Source organism: Mesoplodon bidens, assembly GCF_964165515.1.
Source record: "Mesoplodon bidens genome assembly, chromosome: 1".
In the NCBI taxonomy this organism is placed as follows: Eukaryota; Metazoa; Chordata; class Mammalia; order Artiodactyla; family Ziphiidae; genus Mesoplodon; species Mesoplodon bidens.
In genome coordinates, this window is record NC_138176.1 from 213,299,591 (window position 1) to 213,320,003 (window position 20,413).

General features: G+C 40.3%; 1 protein-coding gene across 3 annotated transcripts in view; it reads left to right on the forward strand.

Moving 5' to 3' along the window:
* Window positions 1-218: 218 nt before the first annotated feature.
* The window catches only part of DAPP1 (dual adaptor of phosphotyrosine and 3-phosphoinositides 1), a 505,976-nt gene continuing 485,781 nt past the window's right edge, over window positions 219-20,413 (forward strand). For 2 of the 3 annotated variants that reach the window (XR_014015093.1, XR_014015094.1), the window contains exon 1: window positions 770-986. Coding sequence is in view for 1 of the 3 variants with exons in the window: in XM_081224652.1 (XP_081080778.1) it covers window positions 886-986 (101 nt within the window). In the remaining 2 variants the exon portion in view is untranslated. Of the gene's footprint in view, window positions 299-769; window positions 987-20,413 lie in introns of those variants that run through there. The other variant, XM_081224652.1, reaches the window with a different exon arrangement.

Here is a 20,413-nt window from a genome sequence, read left to right on the forward strand (position 1 = left end):
TCATTCATTACGGTACTTGGTCCAATTCCCCAGCATTCAGAGTGATGACAGCTTCCCTTCTGGACTTATTTAGGCAGCTGGCATTCTCTACACATGAGTCTGGACCCAGAGCAATACCAGCTGTGAGTAAGCCCAGGGGAGGAAGTGGAACTCGAAGACTCCAGGAGTTCTAACCTCCCCTGTTAGCTGGGCACCCGGCTGGCCCCCCTGCAGCTTTTCCTACCTTCTTCTCACCCAATCCATCTTCCACGGAGGAACGATAATTGTCTCTGAATCATGCTCAACCTGAACGTCAAGGGTATGCTGGAAAGCTTAGGTGATTGAAGCAGAAATATTGAGAAAGTGCTGAAAACCAGACTTCCTGATGGAAGCTAGTGGTTTGAGTCTGATTTCTTTACCCCTTTGAAAGATGTCCCTGATCCAGAAGCTTCCTCGATGTTCCTTATGTTTGTGTGTGAGACGGAAGGTGTAGGTGATGGAGGGCATCCTGGACAAACCAGAGGCAAATAGCACTAAGGAAAAACTATGGTTTGGCCTCACGAAGAGAGCTGGAATTAAGAGTCACTCTCAGCTGGAGCAGTTTCATCTTTATTTTCTTTGCCAGAAACTGCGTGCGGCATGACGCAGTGTGGGTGTCCTCAGAGGTGCTACCTAGCTTTGCATGTTTCCTGAGGGACGCAGCACTCCTGCCAGCACCTAGGCACCAGGGTGGGGAGTGTCGGTGGGAGGAGTAAGCAGGTTTCACTTCCTTGCTGGTTGGAGACTCAGCTACAGCTGGTTTCTCTCTCAGCGGGGAGGGGAGGGCGTGAGGGGCAACAGAACGTGTCTCTCTCTGCCTCCTACCCAGAGCGCCTCGCAGGGGCTTAGCGGACGCGAGGGGTACGAATGGGCAGAGAAGAATCTCTAGAAGGGAACATGAGCACCCAGGATCCTTCAGATCTGTGGAGCAGGTCGGACGGAGACGCTGAGCCGCTCCAGGACTTGGGGTAAGAGGGCAGTTCCCTTTTCCAAGCGCTTATTGGGTGAACCTTAACCCCCCAGCCCTACGCAAACGCTCATCTTGATGAATGATGATCTTTAGCACTCTTTCTCTCTGACACCCCAATCTTCTCTCCTTTCCACTTTACTCATCTGTGTCTGTTGGGGCCCAATTCCATGGTGACAGTATGGATTACGTTTCCAGATGTGAAAACAAGTAGGTGGAGAAAATGGGACAAAAAAATCAAATGCTGGACGTTCTTTGAGATGAGGGACAGAATTGGGCTGTCGTCGCGGTTGTTGCTGGGTTTCCTTGTTGTTGATCTGGTCTATGAATAAATGTGCTATAAAAAGTTCTGAGCTCCAAGCTACTTACAGTAAGAGGGCTGTGCTGCTGGTGAGATAAACAGAAAGCCTAGACCCTACAGTAAGGGAGAGGGACTTTTTCAAAAGAGAAAGAACGAGGAAGTGTCTGCAGCAGTGTCCCATATGTGTTTCTTTCTCCTGACACTGCATTTGTGAGCTCTTGTATGCGTGCATGTCTGTAAGGGCAACTTTGAGCCTTTTAAGTACTAACAAGTCAGGAAGAAGATAAACACTCTGCCCCAGACAGGTTACACATTTAGGTAGGAAGAGGCACTGTAGTCCTGTCTTTAAGAAGGGACCAGGTGAAACAACTGATCAGGATACTTAATAAGAAGCAAATGTTACACAAGGGAGGGGTAGGGGATTTCCTACAGAAACTGCTCCTTTCCCCTGAAGCACCAGGAATAGCCTGGTGAGGCTGATTTTGACACCTGTGGTTCCCAAGAGGCAAGACCTGCACCTGTTGTCTCACTAAAGAGCTCTAATCTTCACAAACACTCAAGGGCAGAGGAGCTGCAATCGTCTCCATCTTACAAAGGAAGAAAACAAGCACCAAAGGGATTGAATAACTTGCCTGCGGTCACACATCAGTTACAAGTCAGGATTCCAATCTGCCAAGTCTATGTCCTTAATCAGAGAAAAACTAAAGTAGGGATGAAATCTCTCTGCATCAAGACTGCAGAGGTTGTATTTTGGGGTGTTGTAAGCGTTCTCAATAAGTCCTGTCTTTAGATTTTAAACTTGAGGTCTCAGAATTGAACTTTACCTTCATAAGGTAAATCAAACGTAACAGCTAGACTTTTCAGTAAACTCCCCTTATGGGGAGTCAGAGCTCCAGGACACCTCTAGCCTTCTAGACCAAATCCCCAAACTGCAGAGGTAAAATGTTCCCTGAGCATCCAAAATGGGTGTCACAAAGTCCAGGCACTAAAGCTGGACCCTGGGCTCTCACTTAGATCCGTTTGAAGTTATTAAACTATCAGTCTTTATATGTTTGGTTATATGGATTCCCAGCCCACGATCGGTAGGAAGCCACAGAGGAGAAGAGAGACAAAGGAAATATTCAGCTCTGGTCCTTTAATTCAACAATCTTTGAGCCTAGGCTCTGCGCTTGAGTACCCTTGACACTCACTTGGATGACAAAGATGAGCTAAACACTGTCTCTTCTCCCCACCTTACTGTCCGTAGCAGGAAGCAACCTTAGGTAAAACCCACTAGGAAACAGAACTGTGTCTTCCCACCATGTGCAGAGATGGACATTCAGTACCACCCAGAAACACCCCCAAAAAGGTGCTTTTATGTCCATACTTCACTATTTCAGAAAGTCTGGAAATGTCGTAAACATTGGAAGACGGTTTCTGTAACAACAGGCAAGTTACAGTGGTCTAGGGAAATTGCTCTACGATTGCGGTTCTTAACCTTGACTTGTGCACTAGAATTACCCAAGGAGTTTTTAAAAATTCCTGCCCAGGCCACACACCAGACAAATGACATCAGTATCTTGGGGGTGAGCGTTTTCTTTTTAAACTTTCCAAGTGATTTCAGAGCAAGACCAAGGTTGAGAATCACTGCATAGAATAGAAATCCATCAGAAGCACTGAGTAAATGTGCCCTTACTTGTTGGATACGTACCTGAATCTTAAAGCCATTAATAAACATTGACATTTCGTCTGTGGGTTTGGGAGCATTTTGTTTAACAATTTTATTGAAGTATATTTTATAGATCATAGAGCTCACTCATTTCCAGTGTACAATTCAGTAACCTGTAGTGCCTTTAAAGAGCGGTACAACCATCACCATAAATCAGTTTTAGAACATTTTCATCCCCCCGGTAGGAAACCTCAGAAGCATTTTTTTTTAATATACTCAGTGGTGTGTTAATAAACCATCTGGGTGAGGGATAGCCCTGATTCAAGAGTCTGCCTGTTTCCCCGGTATAAATACTCCAATCACAGGCATTTTCAAGCTGCCAAGGGTTTAACAACAAGATTACAAAATTCCTGAGAATTTAATAATGGACTTGAGTTAGTACTTGTGCCTCTAGGACAATCCTGATATACCTCTCATAGGTCATAAGATCTGAGAAAACTTGAAAATGACCTGTTGCCTCTGGCAGAATTCTGAATAAAATGAAACTTCTTCTTTGAGCCTCTAGGCTACTGGTTAGGTATAATCTACCCCCAAACTTCTAATTAATTCAGTTTTTAAAACGCTCCTTAAAAACAAAATGATTTAAAGCAGTTGATAGATAAAAAGTGGCTAGTTTTAATGCCTTCATTTTGAAATCATTTTTAATAGGTTATCTGAGTAGTTAGGTAGGTTCTTACATTTGTATTTTTGATAGATACAAACAGACAAGGTGGTGGTTAAATTAAAGAGATGGCATACATCTTTGTTCTTTGGTCCCATTTTTCTTCAGGTTCTGGCATCTGTAAGCTCTGCAAATTAAACCCTGCATTGTAGCAAATCCATCTCCTGCCTTTCTAGGACACACACGACTTGCTCAGAAGACATTCTTTCTAAAGTACCTAAATCAAGCAACTCAGATGCATTTCTGTATCTCATTTGCAGAGTATCAGTCTAAAAATACTTATTTTCCTTCATCCTAAACATATTAATGCATCCAGAAGCAAAGGGGAAATAACACAATTTGTAATGGTTGCTCAGCTTCACTTACACGTTGGCCGAATGGGATGGGGGAGGGAGGGGCAAAGGCTGTGGACAATGGTCAGTGAGAAGCAGGAGGTGGACTGGGAACAGAGGGCAGGCTGTGTGTGGCTTCCAAAATGAAGCAACGGGGCTGTGAAACAAATAGTGAATATTTGAGGCACCACCTAAGGAACAAACTAGGATAGAATTGCTAATCAGTTAACAGTTTATGATTCCAGCAATTCTTTGATTATAACAAAGGTTCCTACAAAACAATGTAGTTTTGTATGTAACTACAAACTATATAACTACAGACACAAAAGGGATACTGTGAAATAAAAATATTTTAGCATATTTTTAAATATTCAAATTATCTAGTCAGACATATTCCTTCAAGCAAGAAATATAATAAATGTTCCCTTTTTAATATATTTTCCTGTCTCAAATTTTATAAGGAAGTGTCTGTGTTTGGCTGTGCTGTCAGAGTCAAGAAAGTAGATTCTAAGCTCTGGATATTTAAGTAAATTAATTAAAAACTCTCTAATTTCTCTGCTGCTTCCCATATAAGAGAAGGTTAGAGCAGATCAGGGATCAGCAAACTTTTTTTTGTCAGAGGCCAGGTAATAAATATTTTAGGCTTTGCAGGCTTTATGATTTCTGCTTCAGCTACTCACATCTGTCATTGTCATGCAAAAACAGCCATAGATAACACAGAAACAGATGACTGTGACGGTGTTCAAACAAAATATTATTTAAGGACGCTGAAATTTGAATTTCATACAATTGTCATGAGTCATAAAATATTCTTCTTCTTTTTTCCCCCTAACCACTTAAAAACGTAAAACCATGCTTAGCTCACAGTCTACACCAAAACGTGTACCCTGGTAGGAACTGGCCCTCACATGGTGGTTTGCTGACGACCCAGAGAATAAGTAACAATAACCAAAGCGAGTTCTTATGAAGAGGCAGACATTTTGCATACAGGAGCTCTGGCCTTCAAAAGGTATCTACGTTCCAGCTTTACACATGAGGAGACTCCTTAGCAGACAAATCAAGCTGCCTGGAGTCCCAGAGAATCTGGGTCCCAAGGCCGTGCTTATTCCACCAAACCAGGTTGCCCTCCTGTTGTGAGGGTCATTGGCCGGCACCAGGTCGTTCACAGAGTCTGGCCTTCACAATAACAACATCCATACAGTATGATTATACTCATCTTGTAGATGCAGAAGGTGACTTCAGATCAGTCAAGCGAACTGTCCAGGTCACAGACCTCATAGGTGGTGCCCTGAGAGTGCCTAGGCACGTACTCCAGAGCTGACTCTCTCTCCACCGATGGAAGAAGGTACACCTTCTAAGAACGGCAATTTAGTAAGGGTTGGATGCTCACCATGTGCCAGGCACTATTTTAAGCCTTTTGCTTGTATGACTTATTAAATTCACACATCACTGCCAGGTAGATACTACCATCAGTGACATTTCTGCTCACAAATGAGAAAAATGAAGGACAGAGCTTTTATCACATGCTCAAGATGACACGCTCATAAACCTTCAAATCCAGGAGTTTGGCTCCAGAGCCCACATGCTTCTCCACTAATACAACTTCCTGCTTATTATATCAGCACTGTTAGTGCTAGTGAGAACTGAGAGAAGAAAAAGTTCTGTGATTACTACCACCAACACATTTTTTTACTAAAAGACATTATTCTTTCACATTCTTCACATAACAGACATGCATACAAATCCAGAGCAATATCCTAATTCATCAGAACTTTTTTGAATTGTGTGTAGATTCCTTTCTTTGGGGCTAGGCAAATCGATTAGGCTAAGAAAAGCATAGTAAATTCAAAGCTTTAAAGGAAGCTGTTTACAGAGCTGATACCAAGTAGAGCAAAAAAGCTTGTTCCTCTTCTGGGCACAATTCTGTAATCTTGGACTCTAAAAATGGAAGGTGATTCTCTTGTGGCTGAGCGAGAGTATGTAGCTACTGTACAGTTTGATCTTGCTTGGACTCAAGCAAATTTCCTCTTTAGTTGTTGTGTTTCTGTTCCTCTATGGGTAACGGTGACTTCCTTCTACTTACATGTGGAAATCTGGCCACACACGTTCTCCACATCGAGTTGGGTCACTTTGTTTCATTCATTCTCTTTTCCATTTATTCATAGACCCATCTGTTGAATGATGACATTATGCAAGGCAGTGTGGGGGTTACTGACAGTAAGAAGAAGTGGCTGTCCCCTCAAGGAGTTTATAGTGCAGAGGACAGAGAATGCACAAGTGGGTGGAGTTAGAATGCAGGATAGAGGGACTGAGGGTCATTGCTGTGTCTACATAAAGAACACAGCAGATGGCAAGAAAGAAGATCATTGGATGTGGAGAAGATGGCCTTGGAACCCGTAGGATTTTTGTCAGTTGAAGGCAGAGAAGAAGACATTTTCTAAAGAGAAAATGGCATGAATAAAGCAGTAAAAGTGGCAAAACATATGAATATTCAGAAAATAAAAAGTGTCCACATGGACTCAGACCCTCCCAGTCCCTGGGACCCAGCAGTTACTCATCGTTCAGTCTTGTTCTGGTCTTTACCTCTCAGAGTGCCCACCTTCAGTTACATGCTATGAGAAAGCTTCCACCTGGCTTTCCTCTTCTAGTTTCTAGTGTCATAACCATACACTTAGCCTGTTGGTTTTTTTTTTTTTTTTAAGCCTGGGTTAATTTCTTGCTCCTACCAACTCCTCTCAATGATCGTGTCAACTAGGATAAATTCCTAGTCTGAGCCCCCATGCTCTGGCTCCTCCTCCCTGAGGTGGACCTGTCTGAACCCAACCACAGCTCACGTAGCCAAGTCTTGGCTGTCACTCGGTCACCTACAGATTCCCTGTGGTCCTGCTTCCCCGACTACTAGTGCCTGCTCCCGTTATCTGTTGTTAGACTTTCTTTGCTCAAAAATATTAAAATTTTAAAAAGCCTAAGGGCAACAATTTAATTTGTTTTGATGAAAGTATAGCTATGTAAGAGAATGTTGCTTTTTAGAGACACATGCTGAATTACTTAAGATTAAAGTGCTATGATATCTGTAACTTACTTTTAAAACATTCATCCAAAAATATATGAAGGAAATCTGGCAAAAAGTTAAAAATTATTCCACCTAAAATATGGGTATTATTTAAATGTGGGTATTATTTATACTCAGTTTTCTACTTTCTTGTATATTTGGAATTATTTATAATAAGCACTTTAAAATAATAATAAAACGTATTAATTATTGAAAATTTGGTGAATAAAGAAAAGCACCAAAAATGTCAGCCCTGTACCACCACCCAAAATGACATATTGCTCAACTTCTCTCCAGTCTTTAAAAAATATTTTTCTGTAAACACATACACACACACACACACACGCACGCACGCACGTGCACGTAGATTGAATTGCGCTCGTACCATGCCTATAATTTTGCTCTTACTTTCTGGTAGCATACATTTTCATCATCTGTTTCTTGTTCTTTCTCAAAGCAGGTTCTGGGTCTGGTCTTTCCCAGACTATCCTGTTTCCCTGTATTAAAATTTGAATATTTAGATTGATCCAAATTCCAGAAGGCCTTAAATAGATTGAGTTTGGACTTTGGTCAAACGTCATTTGACAATATGTAATCATTGAATGTTTATAGGAATGTGGAACTACATAGTCATCGTGGGTTTTTTTTTAAAGTAGATTAATCTGGTAGTTGAGCATGATCAATAGTAATGAGTCCAGAGACAATAAAACTAATGAGTGAGAGGGTTTACAGACTGGTATATAAGAAACTAGAGTGAGGACCTGGGAATAGTAAGGAAGGAACAGGGGTAGAAGCCAGTAATTCTACTGAGCTAAAAACATAAGTGATTCACATCCAAATAAGAATGAGTTCTGCTTTTGTATAGTTTTTCAAAATGGCATCAAAGAAGTTTTGAAAATCTTAATGGCATGAAATTCTTCTAATTCATCCATTGTTTGTTTTCTCATTGTAAATATCTAAAGTTGCCTGGGTCTCATGTGATTGCTCGTACGATTCTGACTCCCCACCAGTTGAGTCTATACTTTGAGTTAATTCTCTATATAATCTTAGAATCATTTTCTAGATGTCAGTCCTAAAGCCCTAAGAGGTTTGGCCACCTGATCTAGGCTGAGCACAGTACACTCTTTTTGACAGTGATCTCCTTAGGAGCAGGGCAGTAGGTTACTCATATTTGGCTATTCCGTCCAAGCTCAGCACTTGACAAAGAGCAGATGTCTAAATATCTGAATTGTCTCAAGTTGGGTCAAAGCCAAGACAAGAACTCAAGGTTCCTGACTTCAGCCCACCACACCAACACTGGTGATGTACTTGTATTTATTACCCTCAGACTCACTCAGTCCTCTTAACAAAAGTTTTTACTGCTGGGACAAATTGACATTGGTTAGAGGCAGCATCTGAACAATGGAATAGACAGGAGATAACTAATGAAACAAAGATCTTTTTTTTTTACATCCCCCAAAGTTTGGGACTTTTTCCTAGAGTTATAGCTTCCTGAAAGTAACCTTCTCTGTCTCCTGTCCCAACCCACAATGGTAGGTTGTCAATGGCAACTATGTATCAGTCCAAAGACAATTACCCTGAAGCAGCATTTTATGATGTATATAGGATGCAAGAGTAACCACAGTAAGTGCAGAGTCAAGCTTGATTCCACTCCGAGATGAGCCCTCCTGAGAGAGCCTCTGGTTTGGGATCTCTGCCCAGGCATTCAAGTCCCCCTCAAGCTCTTATCCATGAAATAGTTTTTCTAGTCAGTCTCTGAGCTTTGGTTCCCAGTCCAAATCAAACATTCCCTGAGCCCCAACCTCTGGAGGAGCAATGATGCTCTTTTGGTTTTACAGCCATTCATGTACTGTGCAGGCTGACCTGGGGACTGGAGAGGACCTCTGCTGGAATGAGATGCAATTTGCCTCCCACCCCCCATCTCCCCATCCGTGACTCTGCCCTCGGGTCTCTCATGTCTCTGACAGCCCTGGGTGCATTGACCCATGTCATGCTCTGTGGGTCTGTATCTTTCTCTCACTTTGGTTTCTCTGCCTCTGTCTTCTGGACCACTCCGATTGGGTCTCTATTTGTGTTCCCTAGGTCACTGTCCCTAGGTGCTCCTGGCTATCTACATGAGCCACTGTGCCTTTCTCTTGTCTCTAGGTCTTTATATCTCTCTTTCTACAGCATTTGACTTATGTATCTCTCACTCTTTGTGCCCATCTGTGTCTCTGGATCTCTGAGTCTCTCTCTTTCTGTGTTTCTATCTCTCAGAACTTCTTACCTCATTCATCAGGCTCCTTCAAGAACAAGTTTATCCTGTTTCCAACTCCCACAGAATTATAATACCCCTTCAGTCTTGTTTCCCTGTAGCTGAGCCTTGACTCCCGCAAAAAAACACTTGGGGCCCCAACCTTAGTTCATTGTTTGACCAAATACTCACATACTCTGCCTCTGTCATCACTCAGGTATGCTTCCTAAAGCCTGGGGCAGCTGGCCTCACCATTTAGCTCTGCTATTGGCATTTGTAAATGTGGACATTTAGAATGGTAATGTGGAAAGCCTCAGACAAGCTGGTTCCATCACGGAAACCTCCTGATTGGAAAGACTATGGTCTTTCTTCAGCCTCCCCTATGTATCACACTACAATACATAGAACTTGCAAAATTGTTGCAAAGCCTCTCCTTGGTTCTCTCCTTGGTCAGGGTCCATTTGCTATGATCAATGGAAAGGTAAGCCCACATTTGTGAACAGGGGACTTAACATGTTTATGTGGTCAACACCACGTTGTCACATAATATACGCACGGCCTGACTATAATACAAATTGCCGCACTGATAGTTTTTGAGCTAAATAAGACATTTCCTTTTCCTTAATCCATGATTTCTCATGGCTTAAAGAGTCAAGGGCTTCATGTTTTCATGAAGTCAAAGTGTCTAGCACCAACACTGTGAACAAATGTACACAAAGGCAATCAGCAGTCAAGCAAATCCCATGGAGTGACTCAAGTGCTGAGGACACATGAGCCCAAGTTAAAATTGCTTAGATTGCGATTGCCCAATAGATTCATTTTTTATTCTATCATCATTGTGTTAGCTGGATTCTGAGGCCAAGCACAGACCTAGCAAGCAAGAAGACAGATCAATGAGCTATGCTATCCATGGCCTTAAGAAAAGCTCTGTTATCCATGGCATCATAGGTTATGCATTTGCCATCTTTGGTCTAGAGAGTTCAGAAAGTGTGTCAGCATCATTCAAAAGTGAGAATAGGGGCTTCCCTGGTGGCACAGTGGTTGGGAGTCCGCCTGCCGATGCAGGGGACGCGAGTTTGTGCCCTGGTCCGGGAGGATCCCACATGCCGTGGAGTGGCTGGGCCCGTGAGCCATGGCCGCTGAGCCTGTACGTCCGGAGCCTGTGCTCCGCAGTGGGAGAGGCCACAACAGTGAGATGCCCGCGTACCACAAAAAAAAAAAAAAAAAAAAAGTGAGAATAAGTTTGAAAATGAAAAAAAAAGTGAAAATTCTCCAAAGAAGAGAGCTTTTGTTGGCTGTTCAACTCCAACACCTGTTAGCTCTTTTTACACAATTAGGAATTTCTATTATTGCTTTGGGTTGAAATGTATGTCCTCTTTATAAGCCTGAAGGGACAGAATCTAGGTTCTATGTCACTTCTCTTTGCCAGGAAGGGGAAAAATATGTCATTAAATATGTGAATAATCTGTAAACATGGGTTACTAAGAAATTTTCTCCCCAAGATGTATGTAATGTAAACATGTTTTCACATGCAAGACTGATTTCTGTGCCCACTTGTTCTTCCATTCTTGTTTTGCATTACTCCTCAACGTAGACCCTCTGTTCCAGGTAGGCATTGTGTTTCCTGTATACACCATGCATATGTCAACCTCAGTGCCTTTGCTTATGCTACTGCTCCAGTTGGAATGCTTTTTTCTCTCACACTTGATGAATTCTATATCTATTCTTCAAGTTCCAACTCATGGTATTCTTCCTCCGTGAAGTTTTCCCTGATCATTTCATCCCCTCACGGGCTCCTCCTTCTATACCATTTACTGTCCCCATCACTAAGATGGCAGCTATTTGGGGATTTTTTTGATGAAATTTGCCACAGATCCTTCTCTTTTCCTCTAAGTACTTTTTCCCTAAGTACTGTAAACTCCTTAGTACATTCTTTGCTCTCTTTGTCCTGCTTTTAGATACCACACTCTGTACACTCAAACCATCAAGGTTATTGAAATGAGTTAAAGTTTTTAGGACCAAGAGTTCTTCAGCTCCATGCTTCTCAAATGCTAACCTGCATAGCAATCATGTGGGGCTCTTGATAAAAACAGATTATAATTCAGCAGGTCTAGGAGGCCTGCAAATGTGAATTCCTAACAAAATCTCAGGGTACTGAGTGGAAAGGCTTCGCGTTGTTTTTCAAACACCAGGTACAACCCAAGAGTGTTCTTAAAGTTAATTTAGTGGGTCACAATATTTGTTAAAAAGAAATAGAAAAGAATATAGTAAATAGTGTTTAGAAGAATAGTGTTGTTTCCTATAACACTTTTTGGTTTTTTATGTACATTTATAATGTAATGTGTGTGTGTGTGTGTGTGTGTGTGTGTGTGTGTGTGTGTGTGTGTGTGTGTGGAGAGAGAGAGAGAGAGCCAAAAGAGAGGGAGGCAAAATATATTTTATACTATGGGCCAATTCGAAAAGTTTGAAAGCCTCTCCTTTAAAGGACAGAGCAAAATGAGATATAAACGTGTATCAGCAAATTAAGACAATGAAACCGATTGTGATAAGAAACTGTGAAGGCTCCAATAGGCCGGGGCAATTTCCCAGAAGGTTCTAACACAAAGGGCACGGGAATGAGAGAAGAGGCAGAACTGAGGACCAGCTTTCTGGATCAAGCTCGACTGCCTTCTCTGTGGTTGATCTTATTTCCTGTATCTTACTGAGAGGCAGCTATGAAAATTCTTTAGTGAGTGGGTGTTTCCTGATTTGTTACTGTATCATGGGAGGGATAAGGCCACTGTTTCCTTCAAGGCCAGCTGTGGGTTTGATAATCTCATAAACCCAGTGCAAATATTCTTTGGAAGCTTGATGAGCCTCTGCTGACTATTAGCCTTGAGACTTATTTATGACGATGTGTGGACCTTGGGAGAAAAGGAAAATACAACATTGCTTCGAAAGTGCTGTTATAAAGAGTAATTTCTTGCTCTTTTTTACTTCTTCAGAGAAAATGAGACAAAAAGGCTTTTTTTTTTTTTTTTAAGTATCAGGAGAATGAACCCTATCCCAAATAACAGAGAAGTCATATTCCCAACATGCAGCACAGTGTCCAGCATATTCATAATATGTTGTATAAATAGTAGAGTTTTTACCTTGTTCTCTTCTGTAAAAGTTAAAGACTCATATAAGAAGTTTATTAAAGAAGTCAGTGTTCCAACATGAAAATAAGAGAGTTTTCCTACCAAGTGTTATTATTAGTCACCTTGGCAGATGAGAAAGACAGAGGTTGCTACTCGTGTGGTGTCACATAGCGAACGCGTCAGAAGTCATTGGAGCAGAAGGACTCATCACTAAGGAAAAGAGTGGAGACAAAGGCCAGCTCTCATCTCGCAAAATTTTCACTGATACTGCATGGGTATTTGTGACCCAAGTTAGCTGCTTATTAGCATTCCTTTTCACTTGGCAGTTCCCAGGAGCAAAAAGGTTTCTTATTGCACTTAATTCTAAAAACATCATCGTTCTAATGCAGCTGTGGGAGAAGTGGCAGAGCCTCAGAGGAAGATGACTTGCTTGGGGGTTTTAATCAACAGAAGGTCTAGCGTGAATCAGCAGCATGATGCAACTGTCAAGAAACGAATGCAATCTTGGGTTGCCTTACAGCGTACCTGGCAGCCAGAAGGGGGAGATCCTGTGGGGCTTCGTTTTGCACGTCAGATCTTACCTTGAAGATAGATTTTGAAAATTTAGAAGGTATTCAGAGGATAAGTTCTCTGGGTGATCAAGGCACTGAAAATCTATTGTAAAAGGAGAAGTTGAAGACGATGGAAGCAAAAGAGAGAACATTCTAAATGCTTCTAACTATTTGTATAAGTATCATCTATATAACTCCAAGAAGTAGCTCTGAGACCATCTGTTGAAACCTCATTAGGGTCTCATTAGGGTTTAGACTTTATTCACACACTGTACAAAAATTAGAAATATAAACCAAGCTGCTGGTTGTGATTTTCTGTGCGATGAGGGATTATATGTGGCTTTTATTTACTAAGTTAAACACTTTTAATTATTTGATTTTTTAAAAAATAAAAAGCAGACATGACTTTTATAATCACAAGTGAGAGAGTGAAGCCAATGAAGCTTCAGCTTCAGGTCCTCTGCCTTGCACAGACCCTAGTGATGTAGTTAAAATAAATGTAGTCAACTCAAAGAATATTTAAGATTAGTCCCTGAACATTACAATTTTAAACACCCTGAAATCTTACAGCTCATTTTTAAAGAAATTTGATAGAGGTTCTCAAATTTTCCAACGGTCCTAAAAACTTCATTAGCAATATCACATCGTGAAGTTGAAAATGACTTTTCTATGCTGTCAATAATTTTTAAAAAATATTATAGGTAAAAGACTGAATTCTTATTCTATCCTCTATATAGAAAATTGTAGTATACAATTGTTTTTAGATGAAGAAATAACCAGAGATGACATGGCCGAAAGTATAGAGAAAAAAAGGTATAGGGGTATGTAAACACTTAATTAATGAGTATAAGTTGTTTTCTCAGTTTTGAAATGTTTGTGATATTTGTCAGTTTTTTATTTTTATTTTTTTAATTTGTGATATAATTGACATATAACATAATATTCGTTTCAGGAGTAAAATAAATATAATGATTTGATAATGTATATATAGCAAAATGATCACTGAAATCAGTCCAGTTAACATCCATCACCACACATGGTTAACAAAACTTTTTTTTCCTGTGATGAGAGCTTTCAAGATCCACTTTTCTAGCAACTTTCCAATAAGCAATACAGTATTATTAACTGTAGTCACCAAGCTGTACATTACATCCCCATGACTTAGTCATTTTATAACTGGAAATTTGTACCTTTTGGTACCCTTTACCCGTCTCACTGTCCCTTCCTCCCCCACCTCTGGCAACTAGCAATCTGTTCTCTATATCCATGAACTTGGTTTTTTGTTTGTTTTTTGTTGTTGTTTTATTTTTACTTATTTATTATCTTTTCATAGTAAAAGCTTGGTGAATTTCTATTCTTTTTTTAATCAAAATATAGTTGACATACAATATTATGTTAGTTTCAGGTGTACTACATAGTGACTTGACATTTGTGTACATTATGAAATGATTGCCATGCTAAGTCTAGTAACCATCTGTGCCCTACAAAGCGATTACAATATTATTGACCATACTCCTTATGCTGTATATTACATCCCTGTGGCTTATTTATTTTATATCTGGCCGTTAGTACCCTTTAATCTCCTATACATAGTTCACACACGACCCCCTCCCTTACGGCAACTGTACATTTGTTTTCTGTATCTCTGAGTTTGTTTTAGTTTTGTTTAATTTGGTCGGTTGTTTTGTTTTCTGGATTTCTCATATAAGTGAGATCATACTGTATCTATCTTTTTCTGTCTGACATTTCGTTTAGCATAATGAACTCAAGGTCCACCCATGTTGTCAAAAATGGCCAGATTTCACTCTTTTTATGGCTGAATATATATATATATATATATATATATATATATATATACATATATATATATATGTATATATATATAAACATTTTCCTTATCCATTCATCCATCAATGGACATTTAGTTGTTTCCATGTCTTACCTATTGTAAACAATGCTGCAATGAATATGGGGGTGCATATATCTTTTCTAATTAGCGTTTTAATTTTCCTCAGATAAATACCCGGGAGTGGTATTACTGGGTCAATATAGTAGCTCTATTTTTAATTTTTTGAGAAACCTCCCTACTTTTTTCTATAGTGGTTGCACCAATTTACATGCTCACCAACCTTTTCTCCACATCCTCACCGACACTTGTTAGTTCTTGTCTGTTTGATGATGGCCATTCTAACAGGTGTGAGGTGGTAGCTCATTGTGGTTTTCATTTGCATTTCCCCGATGATTAGTGATGTTGAGCATCTTTTCATACATCTGTTGGCCATCTGTGTGTCTGTTTTGGAAAATGTCCATTCAGATCTTCTGCCCATTTTTAAATAGGATTGCTTTGGATTATTTGTTGTTTTGCTATTGAGCTGTATGAGTTCTTTATCTATTTTGAATATTAACCCATTATCAGATATATGATTTGCAAATTTTTATTCCCATTCAGTAGGTTGCCTTTTCATTTTGTTGATGTCAGCTTTTAAAATTTGTAATCTATTGTGATTTCTCATTCTAAATAATTATTCTTTTCTTTTTTTGGTAATTTTATATTAATTTTCATAAAGAGACTTCCAAATTTTGTAAGTTTCAAGCCCCTTAAAATTTGACTCTTCCATCTAATAATCAGAAGAACAAAATAAAGAGATGTTAAACACAGTCCCAATTACAGGAACTTTAGGCCCGTGCAATTAGGACTCTGTGTAATGAGCTATTGTATATATGTATTAATCCATACAAAGCCCTGTAGACATCAGCCAAGGAACTGTCAGCATCCAGGGCCCAGTATAAGACAGCATCAGTCTCCCCCCAGCTTCGTCTCATCATGCCTGACTGCTGCCCTTTGGCACTCACCTGAATTACTCACCCCACGATGCAGGGCTCTGACCCTGTACATACCTGGCATTCTCTTGCTTCTTGGCCTTTGTTCCTGTTACTCCCTTTGCACAGAATAGCTCCCTAAACGATTGTCACTCCATATCCCACCAGACTTTAAATAGAGAAAAAGTCTCTCTCTCTCTCCCTGCAAATGCTAGGTCATTTCCAGTGTTCAATAAACCATAGTTGATTAAGTAAATTAAGTAAAATAATTAAATAAAGCCAACATTAACAGGGCCCTGGAGGTTGGATCAAGGTAGACATACAATTTTCTTTTTTTCCAATTTTAGTTACCCAATGAATATATGCATGTATTTTATTTTATTTTTCATTAGAGCAAGCTAAATTAGCAAAATTTGATTGAGCTAAAGTCCCCTTTAACAACACCCTCAATCCTGGTTCCTTCTTTTAAGGACCAAACCTATGAGTTTGGTGTGTATTTTATCAGACTTCTATTTTGTGCTTTTATACATTATTATATGTGTATGTGTTGTATTGTGTGGAAGGAATGAGAGAGATTTTTCAAAATTAAGTGGTTTCAGACTATACCTGCCACCAGTTCCTCTAACTTAACCATATGTTTTGGGATCTGTCAACTTTGATGTGCGCGGACACAAATATTCACTCCGTGTTTCTCCGTGGGGGAGTGATTAGCATTCTCAGCGGGACAATTCTCAGTTGTTCAGGACTGCATCGGCCATCAGAGGGTGGTAATCATTCCTGGAGCCCCTCACCATGTGTTGGTAGCACCCAACCCCCTGCCTTTAGCATTTGGCAGCCAACAATGTTCTTAGCTTTTCAGACTCTTTCGGTTAACTTTTAACATAATCTCATCCTATGAGCACTCACTGCACTGCACTTATCTGTCATCTCACTGTTGGTGGATATTTAGGATGGCTCTTAATTTTTATTCTCACAAACGCTCTGCAGTAGACACCTTAATTCACACTTCCTTCTGTGTACGTGTGAGTGTTTCACTAATAAGCCACCAGAAGTGGAGTCGCTGGTCATGTGTGCATGTCCAGTTACACTAGATGTGCTAAGTTCCCCTCCAACTTAAACACCTGCCAACAGTAGATGATAATATCCAGGGCCCCCAAATTCTCCAGTACTTAATGCTAACCCTTCAATTTTAGCAGATCTGGTGGATTACAAAAGTACTGCATTGTTGTTTTAATTTCATTTTTCTGATTAATAGTGAGACTGTTTATTTGAAATACATATTTCCTCTTCTGTGAAAGACTTTCATTTTCTCTTCTGTATGTGTACATATTTTAATTTTTACTACATATGCTTTATAATCAGAAAAAATAATGCACTCTTTAAAAAATAACTTACATATTCTTCAAGGCCTACTTAGATGTTGGGTCATTCAAAAAATGGCCTTGATCTTTCTTCCTATAACCCCCACTGGATACTTTACTCTCTCTTGGATGTAGTTTGCAAAGCCCTTGTCTTACCCTCTTGACTGGATTAATAGTTTCTTGAGGCTCGGCCTGGGTTTGTGTTCCCTTTGACCTGCCTAATACAATGCCTTGCACAGATTTGAGCTTAATAGGTAAAGATTTATAAAGTCAAATGATAGAAGGTAGAGAAGGTTAACTGTGGGAAAACTACCAGCTGAATAAGACTGTATTTTCAACCTTTCACTCTTTATGTACACAGTCTTGAACCATCCTTACCAAAGATGGACAAATTCCTACAAAGGGTATGTAATGTTATTTGGCTTTATAGTCACTTCCCTGGAAGATATGCTGATCTGAAGTTCCTAGGAAAGGATGCTTAACTCAATTAAGACAGGGAGTTTAGGTATTTGTGGAAGAGTTGTTTGGGGAATGAGGGTCCTCATGGCCCTGCAGACATCATGAAGCGTAGGTGGCTGCCTGGCAGCCTCTGTCTTAGGTTTGCCCAGGCCCAGGACTCCATGAAAACTGTGACAGTGATGTTGACTGAACCAAGTGATGTTTCTCACCCAGAAATTAACACTCCCTGAGATGTTCCAAATTAGAGCACAGTGAGATCCTTCTTGCTTTATAGTCAAGGATTTCTTATGTGTTTATGATATATAGCTACTGTTTAAAAGATTACCATAAAAAAGTTCTCAGTAAAAACTGCCGCCAAGCTAGAATGATCAGAATTCTGTAAATGCTTTAGACAGACATCAGATCTTGTTGAAAAGGATCCCAAGGAATGTCCAAATTCTTTACATTTTAGAATTTTGTTGATCAAGTTTTGTCGCTTCAAGGGACTTCCCTGGTGGTCCAGTTAAGATTCTGTGCTTCCAATACAGGGGGCGCGGGTTTGATCCCTGGTTGGGGAACTAAGATCCCACACACTGCGCGGCCAAAATAAATAAATAAATAAACAAATTAAAAGTTTTTGTTGCTTCAAATAAGTAATCTATTGGCTCAAACTGAATGGTTTGCTGAAATGTTCATTCAAAACATAATTACAGGCAAAATGTATTTAAGAACTTGTGACCTCATAGAGATTTCACTTATCAAGAGGAATTAGAATTTTGTCTGTAAACAAACCTGACGTTTTTGATAGCCTCACTTTTATCTCCTCCAATTGTCCTTTAAAAAAAAAAAAGAGGTATAATTGACATACAACATACTAGTTTTAGGTTCCAATTTTCTTTTGTAAGAATTTCATTCCGTGAAGATTTGAGCATGTCTGGGAATTATTCGAATGAATGGGTAAATAAGTCAATGGGATTTCTTATAAAATGCTTCACCTTTCCATTGCTTTTAGATAGCAAGCACATTTCTAACACAGGATGGAGGCATCTCTGCCCCAAAGAGGAAATGTGCTAAAGATGCAGATTTAGAAAATGGGATAGCTCGGAGACCTATGTAGAAACTTCCTTCTACATTTGGTCTTACGTTTAATTTTTATTATCAGGTGAAAATATCATGCCACAGGGACATCCCAGTAGGATCCCTTACCCCCAGAGCAGGGGTCTTCCTTGTACACCATGCACGTCTCTTTAACAGTACTTAGTTCACTGACATTACCAATATTTGTGTAATTGCTTGTCTCTTTAACAGTACTTAGTTCACTGACATTACCAATATTTGTGTAATTGCTTGTGTCCCCTTCCCCTCCACTGCCCTGGAATGTGGGTCCCTTGCAGCAGCTACTGTCCCCAGGACCGAGCTTTCTGTTATCTGCAGTAAGTTGAAAGTAATAAACAATTATATTTGAGCAACAGGAAAATCACGGCACAGAAGATACATCGCAAGTTATGGCTTTGTGGATCTCAATGGCTTCATGACAACTCCTAATGTGTTTTGAGCCCTGCTGTTTGCCAAGCCTGTTTTGACCATTTCATATGTGTTAATGTGAACAGGACTTACAACTGGCCCACAAGGTACAACTGTTATTAATTCTATTTTAGCGGTGAGAAAACGGAGACTCGGATTGGTTAGGTAACTTGCCCACAGTGGTACAGCTAATAAGAGGTGCCACCCAGATCGGGACTCAGGCAGATTGACTGTAGAGCCCACAATCCTCATCACCACACTGAACTCTCTCTATCAGCTCATTAAAAAGAATGGGAAAAACCTGTCATTAGGAAAAAGGAGTGAGGTGCACAACAGTGTGCCTGGAATGCTCTTATTTCCATAGAACTGCGGTAGCGGACAGGCCTGAATGTGTCTAAATGCATGGGATGCCACTCAGGAGGAAGCACAAAAAATGGTTAATGTTGGGGTCCTCTGGGAAAAGGAATGGGGGACTGAGGATTAAGGGAGAGAAAAAAGCTTTATGTTCATTATGTTTTCTTTTGAACTACGTAGATTTGTTTTTCTACTGTAGATATATTTTACCTTTTCTGATGTATTTCTGTTTTTTGGGGTTTTATTTTTTAATTTTTTTTTTGGCTACATTGGGTCTTCGTTGCTGCATGTGGGCTTTCTCTAGTTGCGGCGAGCGGGAGCTTCTCTTGCTGCAGAGCATGGGCTCTAGGCACGCGGGCTTCAGTAGTTGTGGCACATGGGCTCAGTAGTTGTGGCTCGCGGTCTCCAGAGCGCAGGCTCAGTAGTTGTGGCTCACGGGCTTAGTTGCTCTGTGGCATGTGGGATCTTCCCAGACCAGGGCTCCAACCCATGTCCCTTGCATTGGCAGGCGGATTTTTAACCACTGCGCCACCAGGGAAGCCCTGTATTTTGTTTTTTAAAACACATACATCAGTTTGAATGTCCTTAGGACTTCCCCAGCTGTGCAGATATTTGTCAGTTTGAAACAATATTGGATGGGGTTTGCATCTCAGTATAAAACATCTGAATTCCTTGTGCTCAACTTCATTTCCCTCATGACAACGGACTCTGGTATAACAGCTCAGTGGTTTTCTACACTGCAAAAGGTGGTACCACACTTTCGAAAGAGAGTGTGAGAGAGAGACCAAAAGAAAGAGAGAAAATTGGCCAAAACCTATTCTTATGGTTATTTTTGACTTGGATTTTTAAAAAACTTTCTGTCTACAGAGTAAAATGTGTGTTTGTTTGCTAAGACTGCAACGACGAAGTACCACAAAATGGGTGGCTTAAACAGCGGAAACTGATTATCTCACAGTTCTGGAGGCTAGATGACC